Below are 24038 nucleotides of genomic sequence, written 5' to 3' on the forward strand. Positions count from 1 at the left end.
AAGAATGTAGTTCCTAGAATCCTTACCTATCATTTCATTTTGTCACTACACTTACTAAATGTATGGAAAGGGAAAGGACTGCAACCCTAAGAGACAGACTAGAGGGTAAAAATCAATGGGTAACATAGTAAATCTACTAAGTAGCATAATGTATAGTTTCTATGATCTAGGTCCTCACACTTTTCTAAAAAAATTCCCCCTGAAATCCTTATCTTGCTTTTTCATATATGACTTATTACCTTTATTTATATAAAAAGGCTTTTATTATAATCCTTAGCACATTGTATGAGTGATTTGCTTATGTATCAGTCTCTCTCACTAGCTGCATTTGTCTTTGTCTATCAGCACTAAGCATCTGGTGAAACTCAGATTGAAATTAATATTGTCTGAAGGCTTATGAGAGAGGATTATAAGAGAGAGGCTTATAAAAGGCTTATGAAAGCTTATAAGAGAAAGTTGGTCTGGTACTTAATGTTCATGGTATCTAATCATATTCCCTTCACCTTAGGCTATTCACAAGATGCTTTCCCAGTGAAGGTAATAAAAAGACCAAAATAAACATCTGTTGACATGTGTTAGATGCAAAGCTTTGTTTTGAATAGGACTGCACTTCAATTAGAATGATTAACCTGGTGTGACCAAATCACTGGATGACTAGAAATCAGAATAAGAAAAGAGAATTATTGGTAAATATGATTGATATGAACAAAAGTACCTCAAAAAAACTAGATATTATATGATTCCATTTATATGAAACATCTAGAGGAGACATATCCACAGAAGCATATCCATAACAGATAGTAGACTGGTGGGTGTCTGGAGCTGGGAAGGGGTGGGGAGGAAGATAGAAAGGGGGACTGGGAAGTCTATTCTTCCTAAAAGAAGTAATTCCCACTGGAATGAGGAGAGGATATAGAAAGGTCTTACTCCACTTTCTAACTCTTCTTCCAATAAAAGTTTTCCTAGGAGTAAATCCTTTTCCCAAATCCTAGGTGAGAATACGCATATCTACTTGCAGAACCTGTGATCAGTTCCCTAAAAACAGCTGGAAAACACACATTTTTGGCCTAAGGAGACAGTACTTTCTCTAGAGTAACAAGAAACAAGCCTCCCCCTAAGGCTTCTTATGGGATAAGCAGACTGGCAAGCTATTAATCAGCTGCTGAGAATCCCCTGAAAATTGGCTCCATACTCACGAGCCCAGACTTGCTCAATCAGGAACTGAATCACCAAAAGAGAGAAAATATGAACACAAGATCTCTTGGCAAATTCCTCAATGACAACAGCTCTTTCAATATGCACACAACATGGGGGTGAGGGGCAGATGGAGGGAGAGACAAGAGGCCTAGAATTCTTTAGCAACTTAGACCATCTAAGCACCCAGGGTTAATATAGTACTCATCACTGTGGCTCACTAACAATGTTCTCAATGGGGACAAAAGGCAGTCGAAAGGATGTCACTCCCTCTCCTTTACCATCTAAAGTAATGCCACCTGAGTTCCCTCTACTCACCTTTTTATATTCATCTTATTGTTTTCAGGCAACCTATCAGCAGATGTGTTCCTGTTTCTCTTCTTGGAAGTATCTTTAACAAACTCATTATTGGTTTCCTTCTTGGGCTGGACAGGTTGACTTTGAGGAGCCTTAAAAAAAAAAGGTGGGGGGGGCAGGGGTTGGTCAGGAGAAGGAAGCAAGGAAATGGGGAAATGGAGAGAGAAAACCTCAAATTACTCAAAAAGTGGTTTTATAAGAAAATCCTGACCTACATCCTCACCCTGGATGCCTTGTTTGAGTGTTTTCAGAAACACCAATCAAAATATCTCTCAACCAGTATGGTACTGGTGCCAACTAATCATGATGGAAGCTAACAGTACAGTAGTCCTGGTACATATTAGCTAAATTGCAGCCCTCGGTGATTTCAAGATACATAGAATATAGTGTTGATCTCCATACTGGTTGACAAATTCCCAAAAAGATATTTTGTAAAAGTCACATTCCATTTTGACCCCATAAGACATTCAGAGGGGGGAAAAGACCATATAACTGGCTTTGCTGCCTGAGAATGCCAAGATCAACTAGCGTTTCAGGGAAGACCTCTAACACATCACTATCTGTGATACATCTATCCCATCTCACTGAGGGGATATTTATTTAACATGGGGCTCTGGGGAGCTCCACCAAAACCTCTAATCATGACTAATTCTATTAAATAGTAGAAGAAATCACAGGACTGTGAATAATATTAATAAAAAATCATTTTAAAGGTTATGCCTTTAAAATAAAACAAATTGAATCTAATTATATTCCAAATAAATACCATAACCACACTGAGGGACAAAAGAAAGAAAACAGAAGAAAATACAAGAAACAGCTAACCCAAGTAAACACAGGAGATGTATATACCTTCAGTATATACATCCTCAATCAGGATGAGTTTGTGGGGTGGTAGGGAATATCACAAATCTGTAACTCTTTTTAATAGGTGTGTTTATTATGGTAGTGTGGAAGAAGTAATTCTGAAACTTTTAGATGTATTATAGTATTGAGTAAATATGCTGATGATCTTGGGAACCATGGTTCTCATTGTAAAGAAGGAACATACAACTATGGATTGAAGAATATAAGAAAGAATCCTGTGCATTGGAATGGGAGATGTGTAGACTCATGATTTCTTACACAGGTATATGTATATATACATCTGAATATATAGGAGTGTGTGTTACTTGTATATATAGATATATGTGTGTATATATATCTTTAAGTACAGATATGTGTGTATGTATAATGTATATGTGGGCTTCCCTGGTGGCTCAGAAGTAAAGAATCCACCTGCCAATGCAGGAGTCCCAGTTTCATCCCTGGGTCAGGAAGATCCCCTGGAGAAGGAAATGGAAACCCACTCCAGTTTTCTTGCCTGGAGAATCCCATGGACAGAGAAGCCTGGTGAGCTATAGTCCATGGGGTCACAAAGAGTTAGACATGAATTAGTGACTAAAAGAACAAATATATGTATTACAACCAGATATTTCCTAACTCTGTCTACAGAAAGGGCAGAAAAAGCAGATACCCCAGTAGCACACCTAGCACTGAGATCTTGGTCTCTAGTACTATTCCCCACTCAAAGGAGCAGGAATTCTTTGGAAAAACAGTTGACTCCCTGTCTGAGATAAAAATAGGCACATGATGAGTCTGAGACATCCTGTTATGCTGGAACGAAAATGCTCAAAAAAATGATGAGTATGTCACAAAGACACAATAATTAGATTCAAGGGGACCCTAGTGGCCAAATCTGGGACAATTTGAACACCAAAATAATATAATAATGAACAACAAACCACTGAAAAGTAAAAATTCATAAGTCTATATTAATAATAAACAGGGAAGAAGGGAAGGCTCTGCTTATAGAATGCCAAGGGCAGATTGGTAAATGGGGAGCAAGAGCTACAGCTGGAAAAATCACCATAAAGGCTGGGTTAGGCAAAAATCATCAGTGGGTACTAAATCAAGGGGGCATGTTGATGAAAAGCAGTTATTTGCAGGCTCTTAAGAGTGTGTCCCACAGGCTGTTAGTTGCAAGAGGGAAAAACACAGTCATTATACAGCAGAGAAACCAGACAACATCTTGACTGGGTGATCAAAATTAACCTCACCAATGAGTGACAGATGGACATTGTATGCCTCCAGCTGTGATACCCTAAGGACAGACCATCACCTATACAGTACTCCAGTCATGTATAACACCAATCTAATCCCATGGAAACATTAGAAAAACATAAAATGAGGAATGTTCTACTTTTAAAAGGGGGGTTGAGTGGGACTTTATTCTTCAGAAATGTCATAAAAAACAAAGAGAAGCTATGGAAGCATTCCAAATTAAAAGAAGCTAGAGACATGACAAGTAAACAACCCTAGACTGGATCCTTCCCTGGAGGGGGAAAAATGCTTATAACGTTGACTTTACAAAGTCAATGGAAAGAATGGGAATATGGGCAATAAATTACATAAAAACATTACATCAGTGTAAACTTATGAAGTTGACTGCACTACAGTTATATAAGAGTACTTCTCTGAGGTAATATACACTGAAGTACTTAGGGGTAAAGGGCCATGATGTATGTAAGAAGATGAGATAAAATATTAATAATAGGTGAACCTAGGTAAAAGGTATATGTGTGTTCTTTGTATTATTCTTTTTGCAACTTATTATAAATTTGAAATTATTTCCAAATGAAATATAAAAAATTATGCCTTTGTATCATCATATCATAATAAGCTACAACAATCCAGCAGAGAATTCTTTCTTAGACCCTCAGGTTGTTGTCCACTTCTGCTCTTCAAACAGTTTGGCACAGTTTGTATTTGAATTTCACCTAAAGATTTACAAACTCCTTCTGTGTCCAGCCGAGATCCACAATTGGAAAAGATGTGCATTCTTGGCAGGAGAGAGGTGGAGACTCTAATTCCCAGAGTGAAACTTTCTACTTGCTATATGTGAAGGTTCAAAGCACTAATATTTTCAGATCTAAGTTCAAGGGGATCTTTACCAGTATTTCCCCATAATTCTTTCACCGAGAAATAGTAAAATAGAGATGAAAATCCTACTGACAAAAAATAATTTAGGAAATAGACCTTATCTCCTCATCCAATGGCTCAGGATCAGCTCTAACAAATCAAAAGTCCTTCCCATGCTGGAAGGATAAAGGAGAGGGAAAAAAGAGAACTCATAGCAGACTAAATAACTAAAACAGATCAGCTCCTTTGGCCAGCCAGAACCTCACTGTGGTGAATGCTGAGGAGAAGACAGATAGGGGGACATGAAGACATAGTAATACTGACAGGAAGGAGCAAATCATCATAAAGGGAATCCCCAAAATTCAGAGAGAAAGGAGTCCTCAACCCTCAAAGAGATGAGCTCAGACATCTGCAGAAATGTTCAATCCTGGAATGACTTAGGATATTGTAATGACGGAACTTTCTCTGGAAAGCACCAAAGACAATTCAAAATGACCAGAACTTGAAGGCAAAAGGGGAAATGGGCTTTCTGAGCTTCTGAAAAGCTAGAGGCAGAGATACTTCCCAGAGATGCCTTGCTTTTCCTACCCCTAGAGTATGTGACCTAACAGATGGTGAATTCAGTTGGAGAACCAGGAGAGTCCTAGCATGTATTTCCTATTAATTTGTTTGTTCTTTATCGATGATGACATAAATTTCACAAACAAAAAAGTACTGAGACACAGCAGAGAAGTTTCTCATATGCTGTTAGACTTTTCTTTGCACTGCCATCAGGGACTCTGGAGGCCAAGGGAAACTACACTAAGATAGGCTGCATCTGCTCCTGACTTACGTGACTACCTTATCGCAACAGTTTCAAGAGCCATGGTAAAATAAGTCAGGAAATGAATCTAACTTTACAGGTTTGTGTGGGCGGCAGCTCTTTCAACCAGTATATAGTAAATCTGATTATGCAGAAAGCTGTAACACAATTACACATGTTGTAATCTGCATGGGGGAAAGACTGGTTTAACACAAAAGTGGTCACATGGCATCTAAAGAGCAGAGATATAAAGAAGATAACTTTGCCAATGCTTATCCAACCCTGCCCAAGGCAGTAAAATATTATCTAGTAAAAGTAAGAATTCTGGTAGCCACAAAAGGACACTCTATTATAGAGGGCAGGACAGGCCTCACTAGGGTTCTCTGTACCCTAGATAAAACGGACTTCAAAACCAACACTAGCCAAGTCTTCGTCTGTAAAGGGGTTATAGTTTTAGTGTCTGCCTCATAGGATTTTATGAGTATTAAGTGGCTGGATACATGGGACAATGCTTAGAATAGTGCCTGGCATGTGGTAAACACTCAGGAGGTATCAGTTATTACTGATTTCTAAGACCAAAGGTTACCTATATTCAATTAGTAACATTCTAACTATTAAATTTTATTTTTCGCTAGTACCTTAATAATACCAAAAGGGAGGTAACTTCGAAGTAAACTCAAGAATTCTAGTCACAATTGAGTTTCTAGATATCCCTAGTCGAAAACCAGATAATGGAACTGTGGTCATCAATGATTCTGTACATCAGAGGGCAGTTTTGATTGTCAAATATGACTGGGATGCTGCTGGAACTTAATGCCAGGGGCCAGGAATGCTGGTTGCAGTCAGTCCTACACAGTAGAAAAGCTGTCCTATTCAAAAATGCCCATAGTGCCTGAACTGATAAACACTGCCCTAGACTACAATGAATCCACCATAGTATTGACACTTGCCTCCAAGGCCAAGGCAGCCAGTCGAGCCATCTCTGGACTTTACCTAAATGCAAGATTCCATAGTTCTCATATTTATCTACAATTTCACATCTGGTCATCATTCTGTCTGCTGCTTTCAGAGACCTCCATCAATTAATACAGATGGTATGTGCCAGCAGAAAAGCCCCTACAGTTTCTGAAATTGGGTCATTGATTCCAAAGAAAATTGGAATTGGCTCTCAGCAAATAAAATTGGCTCTCAGCATTCTACAGAGGGTCAGGGTTTGGTAAACTAGAAAGGTCCCTCAAGGAAGAGGTTGTTTGAACCTTATGCAACACCATAGGATTAGTCTAGCATACTCACATTGGTGAGATCTTCAAAAGCTGATCTCTTTTTGAGTGGTCCCTGAGGTGAAAATGGAGATATCTTTGCTTGGTACTTCTCATCTTTCTACAAAAATAAAAGAGGTAAATGAGTATATCCAATTGTGAACAGTCTTTTCAGGGACTTCAGGTCATCTTTGGAGCTCAACAAGGAAATGCCTGAATTGCCAAGCAATTGGGAATACCTATAATAAACCCTAATAAATTACAACCAAAGAAAGTTTTGGCACTCACTGCTGCTTGGAGAGTCCCTGAAGGAGGTAATAATCACTGATGATGGTGACAAGGCTGTGAGGAGACAGGACAACCTTCAGTGTAACTCTTAAAATGAGCAAAATAGCTTGGTGAAGCTAATTTTCTCTCTTACTCCTCTCATATCTATGGCTGTCCTAGCCAAGATTAATCATGACCTTCACTACCACCTGGCAACTCCCAGTCATTAATTTAATATGGACATTCCCAGGTAAATTAGTTCAATAATTTAACAAAATTTAAGTGTCTCTTATGTTAAGTAGTTGATTTAAGACATTCTCAATAAGGATAATCACACACATACCTAGATACTGATCCAGGATCAGTCCTTTACTAGTGACTGACCTTGGAAAAGTCACTTAATTTCTGAACCTCAATCTTCTCATCAGTAAAACTGGAAAGATGACCTACTTATTTGAGGATCAAATAAGAGAATACATGTTTTTTAAAAGTTTATATAAACTGTAAATGGGCAGAAATAGTATTTTTTTTTGTTTTAGAAATAGTATTTTTTAAATATATGATCCAATGTGATTTCAAACCTCATAAGGAAAATTCTGTATTTTAAGAAAGGAGTTTGGTAATTCATATTTATCCCTTTTAGTGTATACAAGGGAGGAATGGGGAAAAGGAGGCAGGATGAATATTTTGGAGCAAACAGAGCTTTCTTTCTAGCTAGTGTTTATCTGAAATGCCTTATCCCACTACCAAATGAGCAAGACTATCTCTATGGGGTTAAAGGTTAAGGTAAATCACACTGTAGGGTTTCTCTATTCCCTAACAGTTTTTGTTTGGTGAACGTGTCCTATGTATCAGATTTACTTTATGAATTGAGAACTCTGCCTTACCTATGTCAGAGAGCTGTTACAATGTGAACAGAACACTGAGGTCAGACCATTTATTTTCTGTTTCTCTCTTTACATTATATACAGTTAGTACATGACACAGTAAGTGATTAGAAACTTAGAGAATTGGATTCATATTACAATAGACCAATTCTAGTACAGTGGAGCAATCCTGAAAGAGCTGAGAAGAATTACTTCTGTTTTTTAACTGTCCAAGCTAAGAAATAAGTAAACTATTAGTCTTTCATCTAGTTAATGATAAATAATCCTAATGGAAATAATTAGCAAAGAATAAATTATTTTCTCACAAATTAGCTAAGAAATTAACTATGGTCTGCTATCCCACTCCTACTTAATATTACTGGCAGAAATAACCAGCCCCAAATAAAATTAATGGTGAAACTGAATCCTATAAAATTTATATTTGCAAAATACACCCTGAGAAAGTTGGATTTGGAAAAATAACTGCCACAAAAGAAAATGTAGAGTGGCACAACTCTAATCATAAAATTTGATATGAACAAAAATTTGATCAATATACCAAATCTTTCTTGCCAAATTTACATAGGAAAAATACACTTGTTTTCCCTAACCTCTGAGAAAACCATTTTAGTGAGACAAAAATGAAAATGATTAGAAAGTGTTTATCTGTGCTGAGAGAAAACCAATCAAGGAAATTAAATTGGCCTAATGATGTTTGCTCCAGGAAACACTTTCTTAGCAACAATTCATCAGTGTTAGTAAAATTCTGATTAAAATATGACTGATGGCAAACACAGACCATCACAAGCTCAGAATGTCAATGTCAAACTATTCACAAGGTCAAAACAACAGGCTCAAAATGGACCCATTCTTCAAATTTAATAGCTGTAAAAAGCATTATAATACATTTGTTGACCTAATCATCATACTCTCCCCAGGATGTACTAAGCAGCCACCTGGCAAGGTGCTTTGAGCCTCTCAGAGAAAATAAGAGTTTAAATGGGATCACTAATGAGAACTGAGTATTGTTTGCTTTTGAAAGTTGTGGAGGACACCCTTCATCTTAGCCATGCACTTAAGGGAAAGAAGAGTTTATGCTTTCTCCCCAAGTTATAATTTGCTGGTCTCCTCCAACTACAAGGTTTGCCATGCCTTCTCACTTTCTCAGATTAACCACACATATTCCAAAAGATATAGAGGGGAGGATAGGGACTAAGCCAACACAGAAAAGAGGCTAAATGAGACACTACTGGGAGGGACAGCTTGCTCTAACCTTTTCAGATGGTTCATGATCACTGGGCACAATGCTGGACTGAGATTTCCTCGTCTCATGTTTGGAGTGTTGGGGTGGTAGCGGCAGTGGCATTTCTTACAGATTCAGCAGCATCTATCCAAGGCAGGGCTGCAATCAGAAAGACTCTTTAAAACATTCACCAGAAACATCACTGATTCTCTGGAGATCCTTGAGAAAACCCAGTCTCTCCATAACATCCCTAGGAGAAAACAGACTTCGATGTTAGCAGATCTGGGATCAAATCTTGGTTGTACCACATTTAACCATGGGCAAGTGACTTAACCTCCCTGGGCTTCAGTTATCTCATCTGCAAGATGGAGGTAAGTATAAGCATCTTTGCAGAGCACCGTTCAAATTAAATGAGATAACTCTGTGTAAAAAGCCAAGCACAGTGCCCGCCACTCCCTGTGGGTACTGGGACTGTGGCCTAGCCCCTAGCTTAGGCCTAGGAACACTAGAGGAAAATTAACAGTTGAAAAATCAAGAACATGACAAATCATATAGTATGGAGGCTCATTGGTAGGGTTAATGTTCTTTAAAAGGCATGGGGTCCTGGCCCCAGCAATGATGATGCTACAGAGAAGGCGAAAGAATACACTGCACGCATACACATGCAGAATAGGCCAGAGGGTATTCTAGGCTGCATTCAATCAAGAAACTGCAGTCCAGTTCCAGACATCTGGTAAAAAAAAAAAAAATCAAATCAAAAGATAATACTGGTGAAAAAAAAAAAACAAAACAAAAGATAATAGCAGAAGGAACTTACTTGGTGAAAATCATTTGACATAAAAAATTTAAGTCATTACAGAACTTAGGAGAGTCCTACCTTCACCCCACCTCAATGTGGGACCCCATTCTATACTCCTTAAGGTTCTTTTAGCTTGTGAGTTCTCAAATTAAACTAAGAACTCACAATCATAACTTGTGATATACTTAAGTGTCTTATGATACACTTAAGTTATGATACACTTAAGTGTCTTACAAGCACATTAGGAGCAATCAGTTCTTGAATATAAAAGAGACCCTTCCCACTCAGATACAACTGCCCTTCTGAACCCACCCATACTCAGTCTCCAAGTTCAATGACATTTGACAAAGAACAGGCTTCCATTAAGAGAGACCCTAAAGGCAATGCGACAAATTTATGTACAAGATACATCAGGCAATGGAGATAAACACAAATAAATCATGGATCTTATCCTAGAAGCATTCACAGGCACAGCTCTAACAGCAACATATAAATGTGACAAATGATTTACTAACAGTAGACACAAAGCACTTTAGAAACATAATGGAAAGTCAGTAATCTTGTGGGAGACGGGGTGGAGGAAGGCTTCACAGAGGAGACTATATTTGATCTAGACTTAATATGATAAAAAGGTTCCCAAGTAGACAGGTGAGCTTTCCAGGCAAAGAAAGCCAGAGCCCAGGCAAAGGCTTGAACGTGTAGAGCACAGCAGGTTTGGAAACATCCAAGGTGCCTGGAGTGTGAAGTATAATGTGTTGGGAGGAGTTAGAAAGAGGCTGAGAGCTAGGCTGGGACCATGCTGTGAAGACTGCAGAGAAGATTGCAGTTTGAGAGAAAGGTTGAAGAAAAAAGAAAGGCTAACTTGGGTTTTGCTTTGGATGGACAATATTAAACATTTTGTTGGTTGAGGAAAAGTCAGTACAAATAAGTGCCTTCACATTTATTATGTCAGTTAATCCTCCCCAAGCTGTGAGGGTAAGCAGGGCAAGTATAATTCTTTCCACTTCATAGTCTCAGATGAGTTAAAAGTTATTTACTACACAGGACAAACTATTAAGCAGCATAGATCACCCAGCTCTTTCCAGGGCTCTTTTCTAAAATACCATGATGTCTCTCTGATTGTATGTGAAAAAGATTCCAAAACAGCCCAGAGAATAAAGTGAAAGGCCACAGAGTGGTAGTATGAGGAGTAATGAGGAGTTAGAATGACCACAGACTTCTTTTTAAAGAAGTAATTGGGCTTCTAAACCAGCCAGTTAAGCATCTTTAAGCCTCAGTTTCCTCATTTGCAAAAGAGCTATGCACCACCTCTTACTTGCAGAGGTATCGTATGGCTCAAATGTAAATTTGCACGTGCAAAGCTTAACCTGGTACGTCCTCAGAATAAATGGTGCGTCTCACTCTCCTTCTCTTCCTCCAAATCCAAACCCATTTTCCATTTCATCCCTCAAAACTCAGCCAAGCAGAAATAAAGCTAAATTGAGTGAACCCAGCCTTAACTGGACTGTATGAAAACCACTCACTCCACTATTATTGTTCACACCTCATACAATTCTTTATGGATGACCGAAGACTCAGGTTCTGAAATCTTTATATTTCAAGTGGAAAGAAAAAAATCAAACTGGAGTCAACAGGCCAGAAAACTTTTGGCTGATGACATCACAGCATGACTAAACCTCAGAGAAAATCAGTTTTCAGATAATGGTCATTTATCACTTTCATTATCCTGAACAATAATCTGGCTTAAGTAACTAATTTTCCTGCCACTAGGAGAGGGGAGGGGATTGACACCACCAAAAGCATGTTTTCATAAAAGGACACTGCAGAACACTCTCAACTTCTACTACCTACAGAACCCTTAGCCTTACTTAGACAAGAAAATTAGAATCCTCTCCACTTTCCAGACTTTCCTTTTCCACTACTGATGAGTGTTAAAGGCTCCACCGGCTATCCGAAGCTGGTGTTGAAACCCACACAGGGACAAGTTGGCTTGTTCAGAAGCGCAACTGCTCAAAGTCCAAAACTATAGATCAGAACAGTCTCAGGAAACAGTAGCAACTTCTTTTTATATACAAAGGCAGATTACAGACAGCAAGACACTGGGGAGAGAAAGCAGCATGATGTCAATGAAAGTAGCACTAAGCTGGGGAGGATGCCTAAAGTGTAGTTCTGATCCTGTCCCTAGCTGGCTGAGTGACACTGGACAGGTCCCTTTTCCCTCTCCAGGCTTCCTTCCTTCACCTAAGAAAATGAGACAGTGAGACCAGAGTCTCCTGGACATTTAACCATCGTCAATGGGCCAGCAATATTGGCATCACCTGGGAGCTTGTTAGCAATTTAAAATCTCACTCGCCAAGCTAGGCTTTACCAAATCTGAAAGTGGAAGTTAACTTCCCCTGGTGATTTGTATGCACTTTAACGTTTAAGAAGCATTGTTCTTGGATCCCTTCAACCTCTGACATTCTAGGATTCCAGGAGGACCACAGCAGAGAGCCATGACAAAGCCAGAGCTGGATGGGACTGAAGGTGAAAATCTTAAGTCTCACTAACTCTCTTCTATCACTAGCTAGTGGAGACAACGGTGCTTCCCAGGTGGCGCAGTGGTAAGGCACTCGCCTGCCAATGCAGGAGACACAAGAGACTTGAGTTCGATCCCTGGGTGGGGAAGATCCCCGAGAGGAGGAAATGGCAACCCATTCCAGTATTCTTGCGTGGAAAATTACACGGATAGAGGAGCCTGGCGTGCTATAGTCCATGGGGTCGCAAAGAGTCAGACACGACTGAGCACACAACTGACGGACTGACTGGAAACAAGGGAGAAAAGACACGTTTCCATCCCCCTTCATATCCTTCAACCTGTAGTTTAAGATATCCCTCACGTTGCATTCTCTAACTTAAGTACGTTTTGTAGGTTAAATTGATCTTGTACAGCTTCACTTGTGAAAAGACTACAGAAATGTACTCTGATTCAGGGATGCGGAGCGGTAGCTCCATTTAAAAGCCGGGAACCAGTTTGGGTTTTGTTTGTTTATTTTGCCATCTCACCCTCTAATACACACTCCCTACCCAACCTCGGACAGGACTCTCTCCGCAGGCTGCTGACTGACAGGAGAAAGCAAAAGTTTCGTGGCAAGACCCATTCAGACAAAAAAGTTACAGGGACTGGAGTGAGCCTCAAGGACCCACCCCCGGGCGACAGAGCCGGACATTCGAGGAAGTAGTACAAGTTCAAAGGCGCCTACCTCATATCGAGATTGAGGGCAGAACAGGGAAAGATCACGGACGCACTCCCAGGCCAGGTGAGGCCAGGGAAATGACCGCAATGCTCCGCGTTGCAGCAACCGGCGTCCATCTCAATTTATCCAAGCGAATTTTGAAAAGTACAGCCCAGGAGGAAGAGCGGTGGTGATTGGCCAGCAGGGGCCAATCAGCGTGCCGTTGAGACTTGCGCCAGCCTAGCAAGGAGGGGCGGGCTGGATATTTTCAAAGTGAACTCTGAGGCTAACAGACTTCCCAATGGGGCGTGGTTTCGAGTACCATTGGTTGGAGCGGACTGGACTGACAAAGGGAGTACTGGGTCCCTTTAAAGATGTGTTTTCATTTAAATAACCCTGCCGGAGGATGAAGAGAGTGGATGCATTACGTGGTGAAGTCCAGAGCAAGTAAAATATTAATAAGCTTTGGAGAATTGCCTGGCGATCCAGTGGGTTAAGACTCGCTGCTTTCTCTGCCCTGGCCCAGGTTCAATCCCTGGTGGGGGAACCAAGATCCCGAAAACCGCAGGGCGGCCAAATAATAACAACAACAATAATAATAAGCTTTTATAGAGTCAAACGTTAACTCTTGCTGGCTTCACAAATGGCCTTGTGATGGAAGCAGAGCAGAAATTGTTGCCCCTATTTTATGGATAGCACCCATAGTGCAGATAGCTAATAGTAGCTAACATTAATTGAACGCTAGCTCTTGCTGATTACTATAACTTTTTAAATTGTTTTAAACATTGTCCCAAAAGGTAGGTGCTTTTATTTTTGCCATTTTACAGACATAAGAAAATTGTAGCTTGCTAATTGCATGCGTGCTAAGTCACTTTAGTCGTGTCCGACTCTTTGTGACCCTATGGACTGTAGCCTGCCAGGCTCCTCTGTCTATGGGATTCTCCAGGCAAGAATACTGGAGTGGGTTGCCATGCCCTCCTCCAGGGGATCTTTCCGACCCAGGGATCAAACTCGTGTCTCCTGCAGCACCTGCATTGCAGCCAGATTCTTTACCTCTGAGGCACCGGTGAAGCCCCATGCTTGGTAACTGCCCAATATCAAAATGCTGCATTGTGGCAAAGCAGGTACTACCACTGGTATTCTCGTTTATTTCGTTAGTACATTAATGAATTCATTCAGCATTTATTGAGCACCTGCTTTGTTCCAGGAGCTAGAAAAAAATATATGAGTAACTGACAAAAGACTTGAAGAGTTTATCACCCTGCTCTATGTTCTGAGGAGGGAAAGAGAAAAGTGGAGATGCCAGGAATGAAATGTAAGAATTCCTTCATATACAGATACTCTACTATTAAACTACATTTTTACCTTTATTATTAGTCCATTCTCCTTTTACTGATAGTATCTCATAGCTTTTACATTAAAGGGAAAATAGTCACATGATCCCAGGCCCTTGCCTCTTTTTAATTTCCCTAGGTTATCACATATAAATCCATGACTTTAAATATCACCTAAAAGCTGGCCCTGAACTCCAGACTCATAAATCCAATTGATTATTCCACATCTCCACTTGGATGTCTAATAGATATCTCAAACTCAACATATTCACAACCTCACCAAATCTAATCCTTCCTCCAATGCCCCCCATTTCAGAAAATGTTACCATATCAAGCCTGTTAATCAAACCAGAAACCTGGGTATCATCCTTGATTCTACTCTTTTCCACAACCTTAACCTCCCAAATCCAATCCGTCAGCAAGTCCTGTTGATTCTACCTCAAAATCTATATTTTATATCCATCCACTTCTCTCCATTTCCACTACCACCATGATCTCTCAATGGGACCACTGTCAAAAGCCTCCAAGCTGCTCTACCCCTTTCCAATCTGGCTCTTCTGTAATGCAAATACAATACAATGGTACAATCAACCTTTTAAAAAAACAAAAATTATGTCCCTCTCCTGCTTTTGTAGTTACCCACTGAATTAAAATCCAAACTCCTTACCGTGGACTACAAGTCCCATCTATCTCACCAACCCCATTTCATACCACTCTCTTTCTCATTTACTCCATTCCAGCCATAATGATCTTCTTCCCAAACTTTGAATATACAGAAAATCACACTCCTCGGGATCTTCACACATGATGTTCCCACTGTCAGAAATAGTCTTCCCTCTCTTCTTTGAATCACTTGTTTTTTTTTTCTCATGCTTTAAAGTCTCACCTTAACTATCCTCTCTTCAGAGAGGCCTTCCTTGACCATGTTATCTAGAGTAGGGTTCTTCTCCCACTCCCTTATACTTTATCTCAATCCTTACATTTCTTTTAGAGTAATTATTGCAATTTTTAATTGTTGAACCTACCTCATCACTCAAGAATGCAAGCTCCACAACTGCAAGGACCACAGGTGTTGTGCTCTATCTTCAGTGATTAGCTTTAAGAAGAGTTCACATTTATCAACTGCTTACTGTATGTGTAACACTGTTTTGACACTCACAACAATACAATGAATTGTTACTGTTTCTGTTTTGCAGAAGGGTTTCCCTGGTAGCTCTGCTGGTAAAGATTCCACCTGCAATGCAGGAGACCTGGGTTCCATCCCTGGATTGGGAAGACCCCCTGGAGGAGGGCATGGCAACCCCACCCCAGTATTCTTGCCTGGAGAATCCCCATGAACAGAGGAGCCTGGCAGGCTATAGCCCATGGGGTCACAAAGAGTCGAACACAACTGAGCGACTAAGCACACAGCACATGTTGCAGAAGAGGAGCTTGTAGTAACTTGCCTAAGATCACACAGTTAGTAAGCTATTAGATTGGGATTTAAACCCAAGCAGTCTGATTCCAGAGACCAAAGGCAAAGCACTACCCCATACCTGTCTCCTGGACAGATGACTGAAAAATATTTGTTAACCAAGTAAATGGGTTATCTTCCTTTAAGGGTCATCGCTGTGGACAAGCAGCCTGCTGGTACGCACTATAAAGGAAATATAATATTAACACAAGTCACTACAAATCTTCTTTAGCCAAAAGAGGAAAAGGTACATCCACCAAAACAACAGCAACACAAAAATCACAAAACAAGAAATTTATTTTTCCTATTTCCTTCCAGTTTTTCACAAAAAGAAAAAAGTTATTGAGTAAAAATTATAATTTTTCCAAAAATTAAAAAAAAATTCTCTCAACTTTCAAACTTCCAGTTGACTTAACCTTTCATTTGGGCAGCACTCAGAGAGAATACTAAGAAAAGAAGAGACAGCTCTTTGACACTGCCATTTTCCAATATTTCCCTCCAACCTAGGCATACAAAATTGTTATGAACTCTCCTTTCCCCTCCCCACTACATTCCTGTATTAAAACCTGGTAGAAAACATCTGCTCTTATCTACTTCACTTTAACATGAAAATATATTTCACATGGATCCAACATTTAATTGTGAAAATTAAATCATGGAAATATTAGATAAAATATAAAAAATATTTTTATAATCATGAATAAAGAAAACCTTTCTAAACAGGAAAAAACTTTAGAGATTTTTGAGCAAAAGTCTCAATAACATTAAGTAGTATTTGGCAAAACAAGTAAACAAAAACAAGGTTAAAAAATCTAACAACAAACTGGCTAAAAACATTGTCAACACAAGTGACAAAGGAATAATTTCCAAAATGTACAAAGAGAACTGCATGATCAACAAGAAAAAGATGAACTATCCATCAAAAAAAAAAACTGACAAGGAAATGAACAATTAGAGAAGAAATACAAATGGTCAATAAACATAAAAATATGCTCAGTTTCACTAAAAATACATGTAGATTAAAACAGCAATGCATTGTTTTGTTTAGGATATTGGCAAAATTTTAATAGATTAATAATAACTTCTGTTGGTAAAGGGGTGAGTAAACAGGCACTCGCATTGCTGGCAGAAATAAAAACTGCTGCCAACTTTAGGAGCGTTATTTGAAAATATATAGTGACTTTTAAAAGTTTGAACCATTTTACCCAGAGATTCTACTTCTGGTAATCTTTTCTACAAAAATATTTATTCCAAGAAATAAGGCTGAAAGTTTTCCAAAATTGAGAGAGACATAAACCTACATTCAAGAAGGTAAGTAAACCCTAAAGAGGATAAACCCAAAGAAATTCAAACAAAAACATCATAATCAAACTTCTGAAAACTAAAGACAAAAAAAAAAAAAAAAAAAAACCTTGAAAGCAGCAAGAGAGAAATGATACCTTTCTAATAGAGCAAAATTTTGTCGAATGACAATAGAAACCACACAGGCCAGAAGAAGGTGGCAATGTTTTTCCAGTACTAAGAGGAAAGAGCTGTCAGTTGGCAAATGAGAATTCTATATCCAAGGAAAATATCCTTCAGAAGTGAAGGGGAAATGAAGTCATTCTCAGATGCTCCTCTTAAAAGAATAGAAAGTTTACAAGGTAGAGAAAATAGTCATGGAAGGAATCTTGTATTAATAACATAAGGGAGAAAGAATTGTGGAAAGAGTAAAAATACAGGTAGATACAATTGACCCTCTTTCTGATACTGCTTTCTCAATTATGTCTGAGAGTTATAGCAAAATGTATAACACTACCTGATGCAGTTCTCAATATATGTAGAGGAAATGTTTAAAACAATAATATCAATGTAGGAGGATAAAGGAAGGAAAAGTTTTACACTCCCTCCAATTGATAAAATGTCAACTGCAGTAGACTGTGATATGTTGTGCATATATAGATGTTGTGCATAATTAGAACATGCACTGAAAAAAAAGCTATATACAACACAACATCCAAAAAAATTCTGATTTTAAAATGGACAGAAGTCCTAAATAGACATTTTTCCAAAGGGGAAATGCAGATGGACAATGGGTACATGAAAAGATGCTCACACTGCTAATCATCAGGGAAATGTAAATCAAAACCCCAATGAGATAGCACCTCACATCTGTCAAAATGGCCATCGTCAAAAAGATAATACATAACAAAGTGTTTGTGAGGATGTTGAGAAAAGGAAACCATAGTACACTGTTGGTGGGAATGTAAATTGGTACAGCCACTCTGGAAAACAGTATGGAAGGTTCTCAAAAAAACTGAAAACAGAACTACCATATGACCCAGCAATTCCACTTCTGGGTATATATCTGAAAAACAAAACTAACTCAAAAAGATAAGATACATGTACATTGATGTTCATAGGAGCATTATTTACAAATTGCCACGGTATGGAAGCAACCTAAGTGTCTATCAAGAGATAAATGGATAAAGATGATGTGAGATACACACACACACACACACACACATGGAATACTATTCAGCCATAAAAAGAATGAAATTTTTCGATTTGCAGCAACATGGTTGGACCTGGAGGGTATTATGTTAAGTAAAATAAGTCAGACAGAGAAGGACAAATACTGTATGTGATTTACTTATATGTGAAATGTAAAAAAAAAAAGAAAAGAAAAGAAACAGTAAATATAACAAAAATGAAGCAGGCTCAGAGATATAGAAAACAAACCAGTGGTTACCAATGGGGATAGGGAAGGGAGAGGGGCAATATAGGGATAGGGAATTGAGTCACAAAACTATCATATATGAAATAAGCTATAAGGATCTCTCCAAGAAAAATGGAGATATCAAAGGAACATTTCATACAAGGATGGGCAAGATAAAGGACAAAAACAGTAAGGACTTAACAGAGGCAGAAGAGATTAAGAGGAGGTGGCAAGAATGCACAGAAGAACTGTACAACAAAAGATCTTAATGAGCTGGATAACCACAAAAATGTGGTCACTCATCTACAGTCAGATATCCTAGAATATGAAGTCAAATGGCCTTAGAAAGTATCACTACCAATAAAGCTACTGGAGGTGATAGAATCCCAGCTAAGCTATTTCAAATCATAAAAGAAGATGCTGTTAAAGTGCTGCACTCAATATGTCAGCAAATTTGGAAACCCCAGCAGTGGCCACAGGTCTGGAAAAGGTCAGTTTTCATTCTAATCCCAAAGAAGGGCAGTACTAAAGAATGTTCAAACTACTGGACAATTGTGCTCACTTCCCATGCTAGTAAGGTTATGCTCAAAATCCTTCAAGCTAGGCTTCAGCAGTACAAGAACTGAGAACTTCCAGATGTACAAGCTGGATTTATAAAAGGTAGAAGAATCAGAGATCAAATTGCCAACATTTGTTGGATTATAGAGAAAGCAGGGGAAATCCAGAAAAACATATACTTCTGCTTCATTGACTACACTAAAGCCTCTGATTGTGTAGATCACAACAAATGTAGAAAATTTTGAAAGAGATGGAAATACCAGATCATCTTACCTGTCTCCTAAGAAACCTGTATGTGGGTCAAGAAGCAACAGCTAGAACCAGATATGGAACAAAATTGGGAATGGAGTAGGACAAGACTGTATATTGTCACTCTGTTTATTTAACTTATAGGCAGAGTACATCATGTGCAATGCCAGGCTGGATGAGTTACAAACTGGAATCAAGATTTCTGGGAGAAATAACAACCTCAGATAGGCAGATGATACCACTCTAATGACAGAAAGTGAAGAGGAACTAAAAAGAGCATCTTGATGAGGGGAAAAAAGGAGAGTGAAAAAGTTGGCTTAAAACTCAACATTAAAAAAAAAACTAAGATCATGGCATCCAGTCCCATCACTTCATGGCAAATAGAAGGGGGGGAAATGGAAGCAGTGACAGATTTTCTCTTCTTGGGCTCCAAAAACACTGCGGATGGTGACTGCAGCCATGAAATGAGAAGACACTTGCTCCTTGGAAGGAAAGCTATGACAAACCTAGACAGTGTATTAAAAAGCAGAGACATTACTTTGCCAACAAAGGTCCGTATAGTCAAAGCTATGGTATTTCCAGTAGTCATGTATGGATGTGAGAATTGGACCATAAAGAAGGCTGAGTGCCGAAAAATTGATGATTTTGAACTGTGGTGTTGGAGAAGATTCTTGAGAGTTCCTTGAATAGCCAGGAAATCAAACCAGTCAATCCTAAAGGAAATCAAGCCTGAATACTCATTGGAAGGACTGATGCTGAAGTAAGGTGACGCTCCAATACTTTAGCCACTTGATGCAAAGAGCCCACTCATTGGAAAAGAGCCTGATGCTGGGAAAGATTGAAGGCAAAAGAATAGGGCGGCAGAGGATGAGATGGCTGGATAGCATCACCAATTCAATGGACATGAACTTGGGCAAACTCTGGGAGACAGTGAGGGACAGGGAGGCCTGGCGTGCTGAAGTCCATGGGGTCAAAAAGAATCGGATACAACTTAGCAACTAAACAACACAACAAGCTATAAGGATATATTGTACAATATAGTCAATATTTTATAATAATTATAAATGGAGTATAACCTTTAAAAATGGTGAATCACTATATTATACATCTGTATAATGTAATATTGTAGATCAACTACACTTCAATTTTAAAAATCCATATAATTCACCATATTAACAAGCTAATAAATCCACACACACAAAAAGAAAACTATTAAAGCTAACAAGTGAGCTCAAGATTGTAGGATACGAGATCAATATACAAAATTCAGTTGTATTTCCATACACTAGCAAGGAACAATCTGAAAATGAATACAATGGTGTCAAAAAGAATAAAATAGTCCAAAATAAATTTATCAAAAGAAGTACAAGACTTGCACACCGAAAACCACAAAACATCTTTGAGAGAAATTAAAGTCTTAAATAAATGTAAAGATCCCATGTTCATTGGTTGGTATACTTAATATTGTTAAGATGACAATTCCCCTCAAAATGGTCAATGCAATCCCTATCAAAATCTGTGTAGAAAAGAGTTAATATAACAGGCCTGAGAATGTTATCATTTGAAAATCCTGTTGGTAAGTTTGGTCCTTGGCTAGGATCTGGGAACTTGGATTTGGGGAGGGTTCCTACCACCTTAATTGATCAGAATAGCTCACTATACTTTCCCTGTTTGTGCAAACAACATGCTTTCTGATGAACACCATCTTTCCTCCTGGGACTCTGGAGTTTTGGTACGTGCTAGGCAGAGGGTGCCTGCATGACCAGCCCCCAATAAAAATCCTTGATACCAAGTCTCCAATGAGCTTCCTTCCTTCATGAACAACATTTCACATGTGTTGTCACAACTCTTTACTGGGAAAAAGTTATGCTAAGTGAAGGAAGTCAGTTACAAAAGACCACATACTGTATGAGTCCACATATTAAATGTTCAAAACAGGCAAATCTATAGAGACAGAAATTAGAATGGTGGCTGTCTAAAGCTAAGGAGGTACAGGGTTGGGTGTGTGATAGCTAAAGGGTACAAGGTTTCTTTTTTGGTGATGAAAATGTTCTAAAATTTGTTATGGTGATATTTGCACAACTCAGTGAGTATCCTAAAAATCAATGAATTGTACACTTACATGAAGTGTGTGGTATCTAAATTACATTTCAATAAAGCTGTTATATACATAACAGTGGCTAATAAAATATATTGGTTCTTTTTAAAAAATATTTTATTGAAGAGTGGAAGGAAACACTCAGTGGAACTAGTAAGGGAGGTATTGAAATAAGCCAGGCATTTTGGACCAACATAATCCAGTATTTTTGGCTGTGGCCAGGCACTTCTGTCTGGTTCTGGGCATAGCAATTCTTGAACAACCATTACCAATGGTTGTCTTTCTTTCCTTATTGAAAAAGAATTAACATATAACATTATATTAGTTTCAGGTGTACACACTAATGTTCAATTATGTAAATATCCTTAAGCACTCATTAATATAGACCAGCCTAGTGCTATCTCTTGCAGTGTAAATGAAAATGAATAAAACACAGTCATTCTCCTGAAGCAGTTCTGTATTTGGAAAGATAAGGCTCCTAATGAAATAACTACAACACAAGGCAGAGTGTGATAAGCCCCAAAGCAAGCTGAATATAAAACTAAAAAAAGCTTCAGAGGACACATGCTGAGTGATTATTTTAACACAATTACTACCGTCAAAATCACTCTGACATCACCAAGAGTGATTACTGAATGGCTAAGTACGTGAGGCCCTGTTAGGTTCTCTACGGAGTTGGACTGTCGCTGTTTCCTTGAACCTATACACATCTTTACGATGGGGCCATTAAGGAAACGTATAAATAAATACAACATACACAAACAGTTTTTAGGACGGGGAGTGAGTCTAGCAGGAAGGGACTCACCAATTTGGGAGACTCGCCAATGCGGGAGACGTGGGTTCGATCCCGGGGTTGGGAAGATCCCCTAGAGAAGGAAATGGCTACCCACTCCAGTATTCCGGCCTGGAGAATTTCATGGACTACAGTCCACGGGGTTAAAGAGTCGGACTAGACTGAGCGACTCTCACTATGAGGGCTTCCCTGATAGCTCAGCTGGTAAAGAATCCGCCCGCAATGAGGGAGACCTGGGTTCCATCCCTGGGTTGGGAAGATCCCCTGGAGAAGGAAAAGGCTATCCACTCCAGTATTCTGACCTGGAGAATTCCAAGGACTATATAGTCCCTGGGGTCGCAAAGAGTCGCAAAGACAAGACTGAGCGACTTTCACTTCACTTGGCAAAGCAGGCGTGCGTACAAACACGTTTTCCAAGCAGCTGAGACCCCCTAGTGGTCACATGAACTCATTACCCTCTTTGTCATCTTGACTCGAAAAAGAGGCAAAAGAAGGTCTAAGCCTGATAGCCCCGCGGGGCCACACTACACGCACAAAGCAGAATACTAGGGTAGTCTTCATCCTATTTTAATGATCCTTAAGTGTGCGTGTTGGAGGAGGAGGGAACCCCCTATAGGGTCTGTGAGGGAACCTGAGAGGTTTCGTGCTCCAAGATCCCCTTCCTCTCCTCCAAGGTCTTTGTTTAAAACATTCACTCGCTGATAATGACAATATCTGGAGGGAAGGATAAAAACTCTGTCACCAGTTAATACTATATTTTAAGTATTTTTTGTCATATGTCCGAGAGAAGTTTGTGGGTTTGACAGAGAAAAAAAATCCGATTAACAGCCGAATTCCCTCAGCCACATCTCCAGCTCTCACACAGGATATAATTATATATTTATATGTTTATATATATATATATATGTATGTATGTATATGTACATATATATATGGCAAAAGGCTCTTAATACCTAGAAAAATATGTTTACCTTTAACATGTCACAGGGGAGTGGAATAAATGCTTTACACTGAATAGGAACTCCCCATCAATCAGAAACGAAAACAGAAAACAAAACCCAGAAAAAGGGCAGATAGTGGGGGATACTAACCGCTTCGGAATAATCGCCTCGGAACAACCGCCTCAGCAGCACCTCTTCAGAAAAAACCGCCTCAGGAAAAGCGATATCCGAGGTCTTCTGACAGACCCCACCATTCTCACCAGCAGGGGGAGCAGTATTTGGTTCAGTCAAACCTGAAACCACAAGATGGGGCCAAAAGATCAGAATAGGTACCCTTCATACTTTTTTTCTCAAGGAACTTCTGCGTCTGGGACCTGAGAAGAATGAAAAGCATACGAATCTCTGTGCACACACAGACACCCACGTCCGAGATGATGGTAGTGACCAGTGTGAGACCACCACCAAAATGGCCGTTTCTTTCTTCTCAGGTCCAAGATGCAGAAGAGAAATTCCCTGAGAAAAAGTATGAAGGGTACCTACTTCAGAAGGTTGTGTGAGAATTAAATGAGATAATGCATGCAAAACACAGTACAAGGCAATTTTCAGGCCTCATTCCAGACCTGCAGAATTAGAAACTCTGGGATGGGGCCCAACTATCTGTTTGTTTGTTTGTTTAACTTTACTGATGTGTGTGTGTGTGTGTGTGTGTGTGTGTGTGTGTGTGTGTGTGTGTGTGTGTGTGCACGCAGTCGCTTCAGTCATGTCCGACCCTCTGCTACCCAATGAACTGTAGCCCGCCGGGGTTCTCTGTCCATGTGGTTCTCGAGGCAAGGACACTGGAGTGGATTGCCCGTACCCTCCTCCAGGGGATCTTCCCAATCCAGGGATCCAACCAGCGTCTCTTAAGTCTCCTACATTAGCAGGCGGGTTCTTTACCACTAGCACCACCTG

The 24038-nt window shown here is 39.4% G+C and overlaps 1 protein-coding gene across 4 annotated transcripts in view; it reads right to left on the reverse strand.

Moving 5' to 3' along the window:
• The window catches only part of CCNB3 (cyclin B3), a 57547-nt gene extending 35132 nt beyond the window's left edge, over window positions 1-22415 (reverse strand). For 2 of the 4 annotated variants that reach the window (XM_061135942.1, XM_061135941.1), the window contains exons 1-4: window positions 22159-22415; window positions 8980-9108; window positions 6608-6694; window positions 1513-1643 (exon numbers count right to left, since the gene is read on the reverse strand). In XM_061135942.1, the coding sequence (XP_060991925.1) occupies window positions 1513-1643; window positions 6608-6694; window positions 8980-9072 (311 nt within the window). In that variant the 5' untranslated portion in view covers window positions 9073-9108; window positions 22159-22415. The remainder of the gene's footprint in view (window positions 1-1512; window positions 1644-6607; window positions 6695-8979; window positions 9109-22158) is intronic. The other 2 variants (XM_061135940.1, XM_061135939.1) reach the window with 1 other exon arrangement.
• Window positions 22416-24038: the final 1623 nt, after the last annotated feature.

The sequence above is a fragment of the Dama dama genome, chromosome X (genome assembly GCF_033118175.1).
Source record: "Dama dama isolate Ldn47 chromosome X, ASM3311817v1, whole genome shotgun sequence".
In the NCBI taxonomy this organism is placed as follows: Eukaryota; Metazoa; Chordata; class Mammalia; order Artiodactyla; family Cervidae; genus Dama; species Dama dama.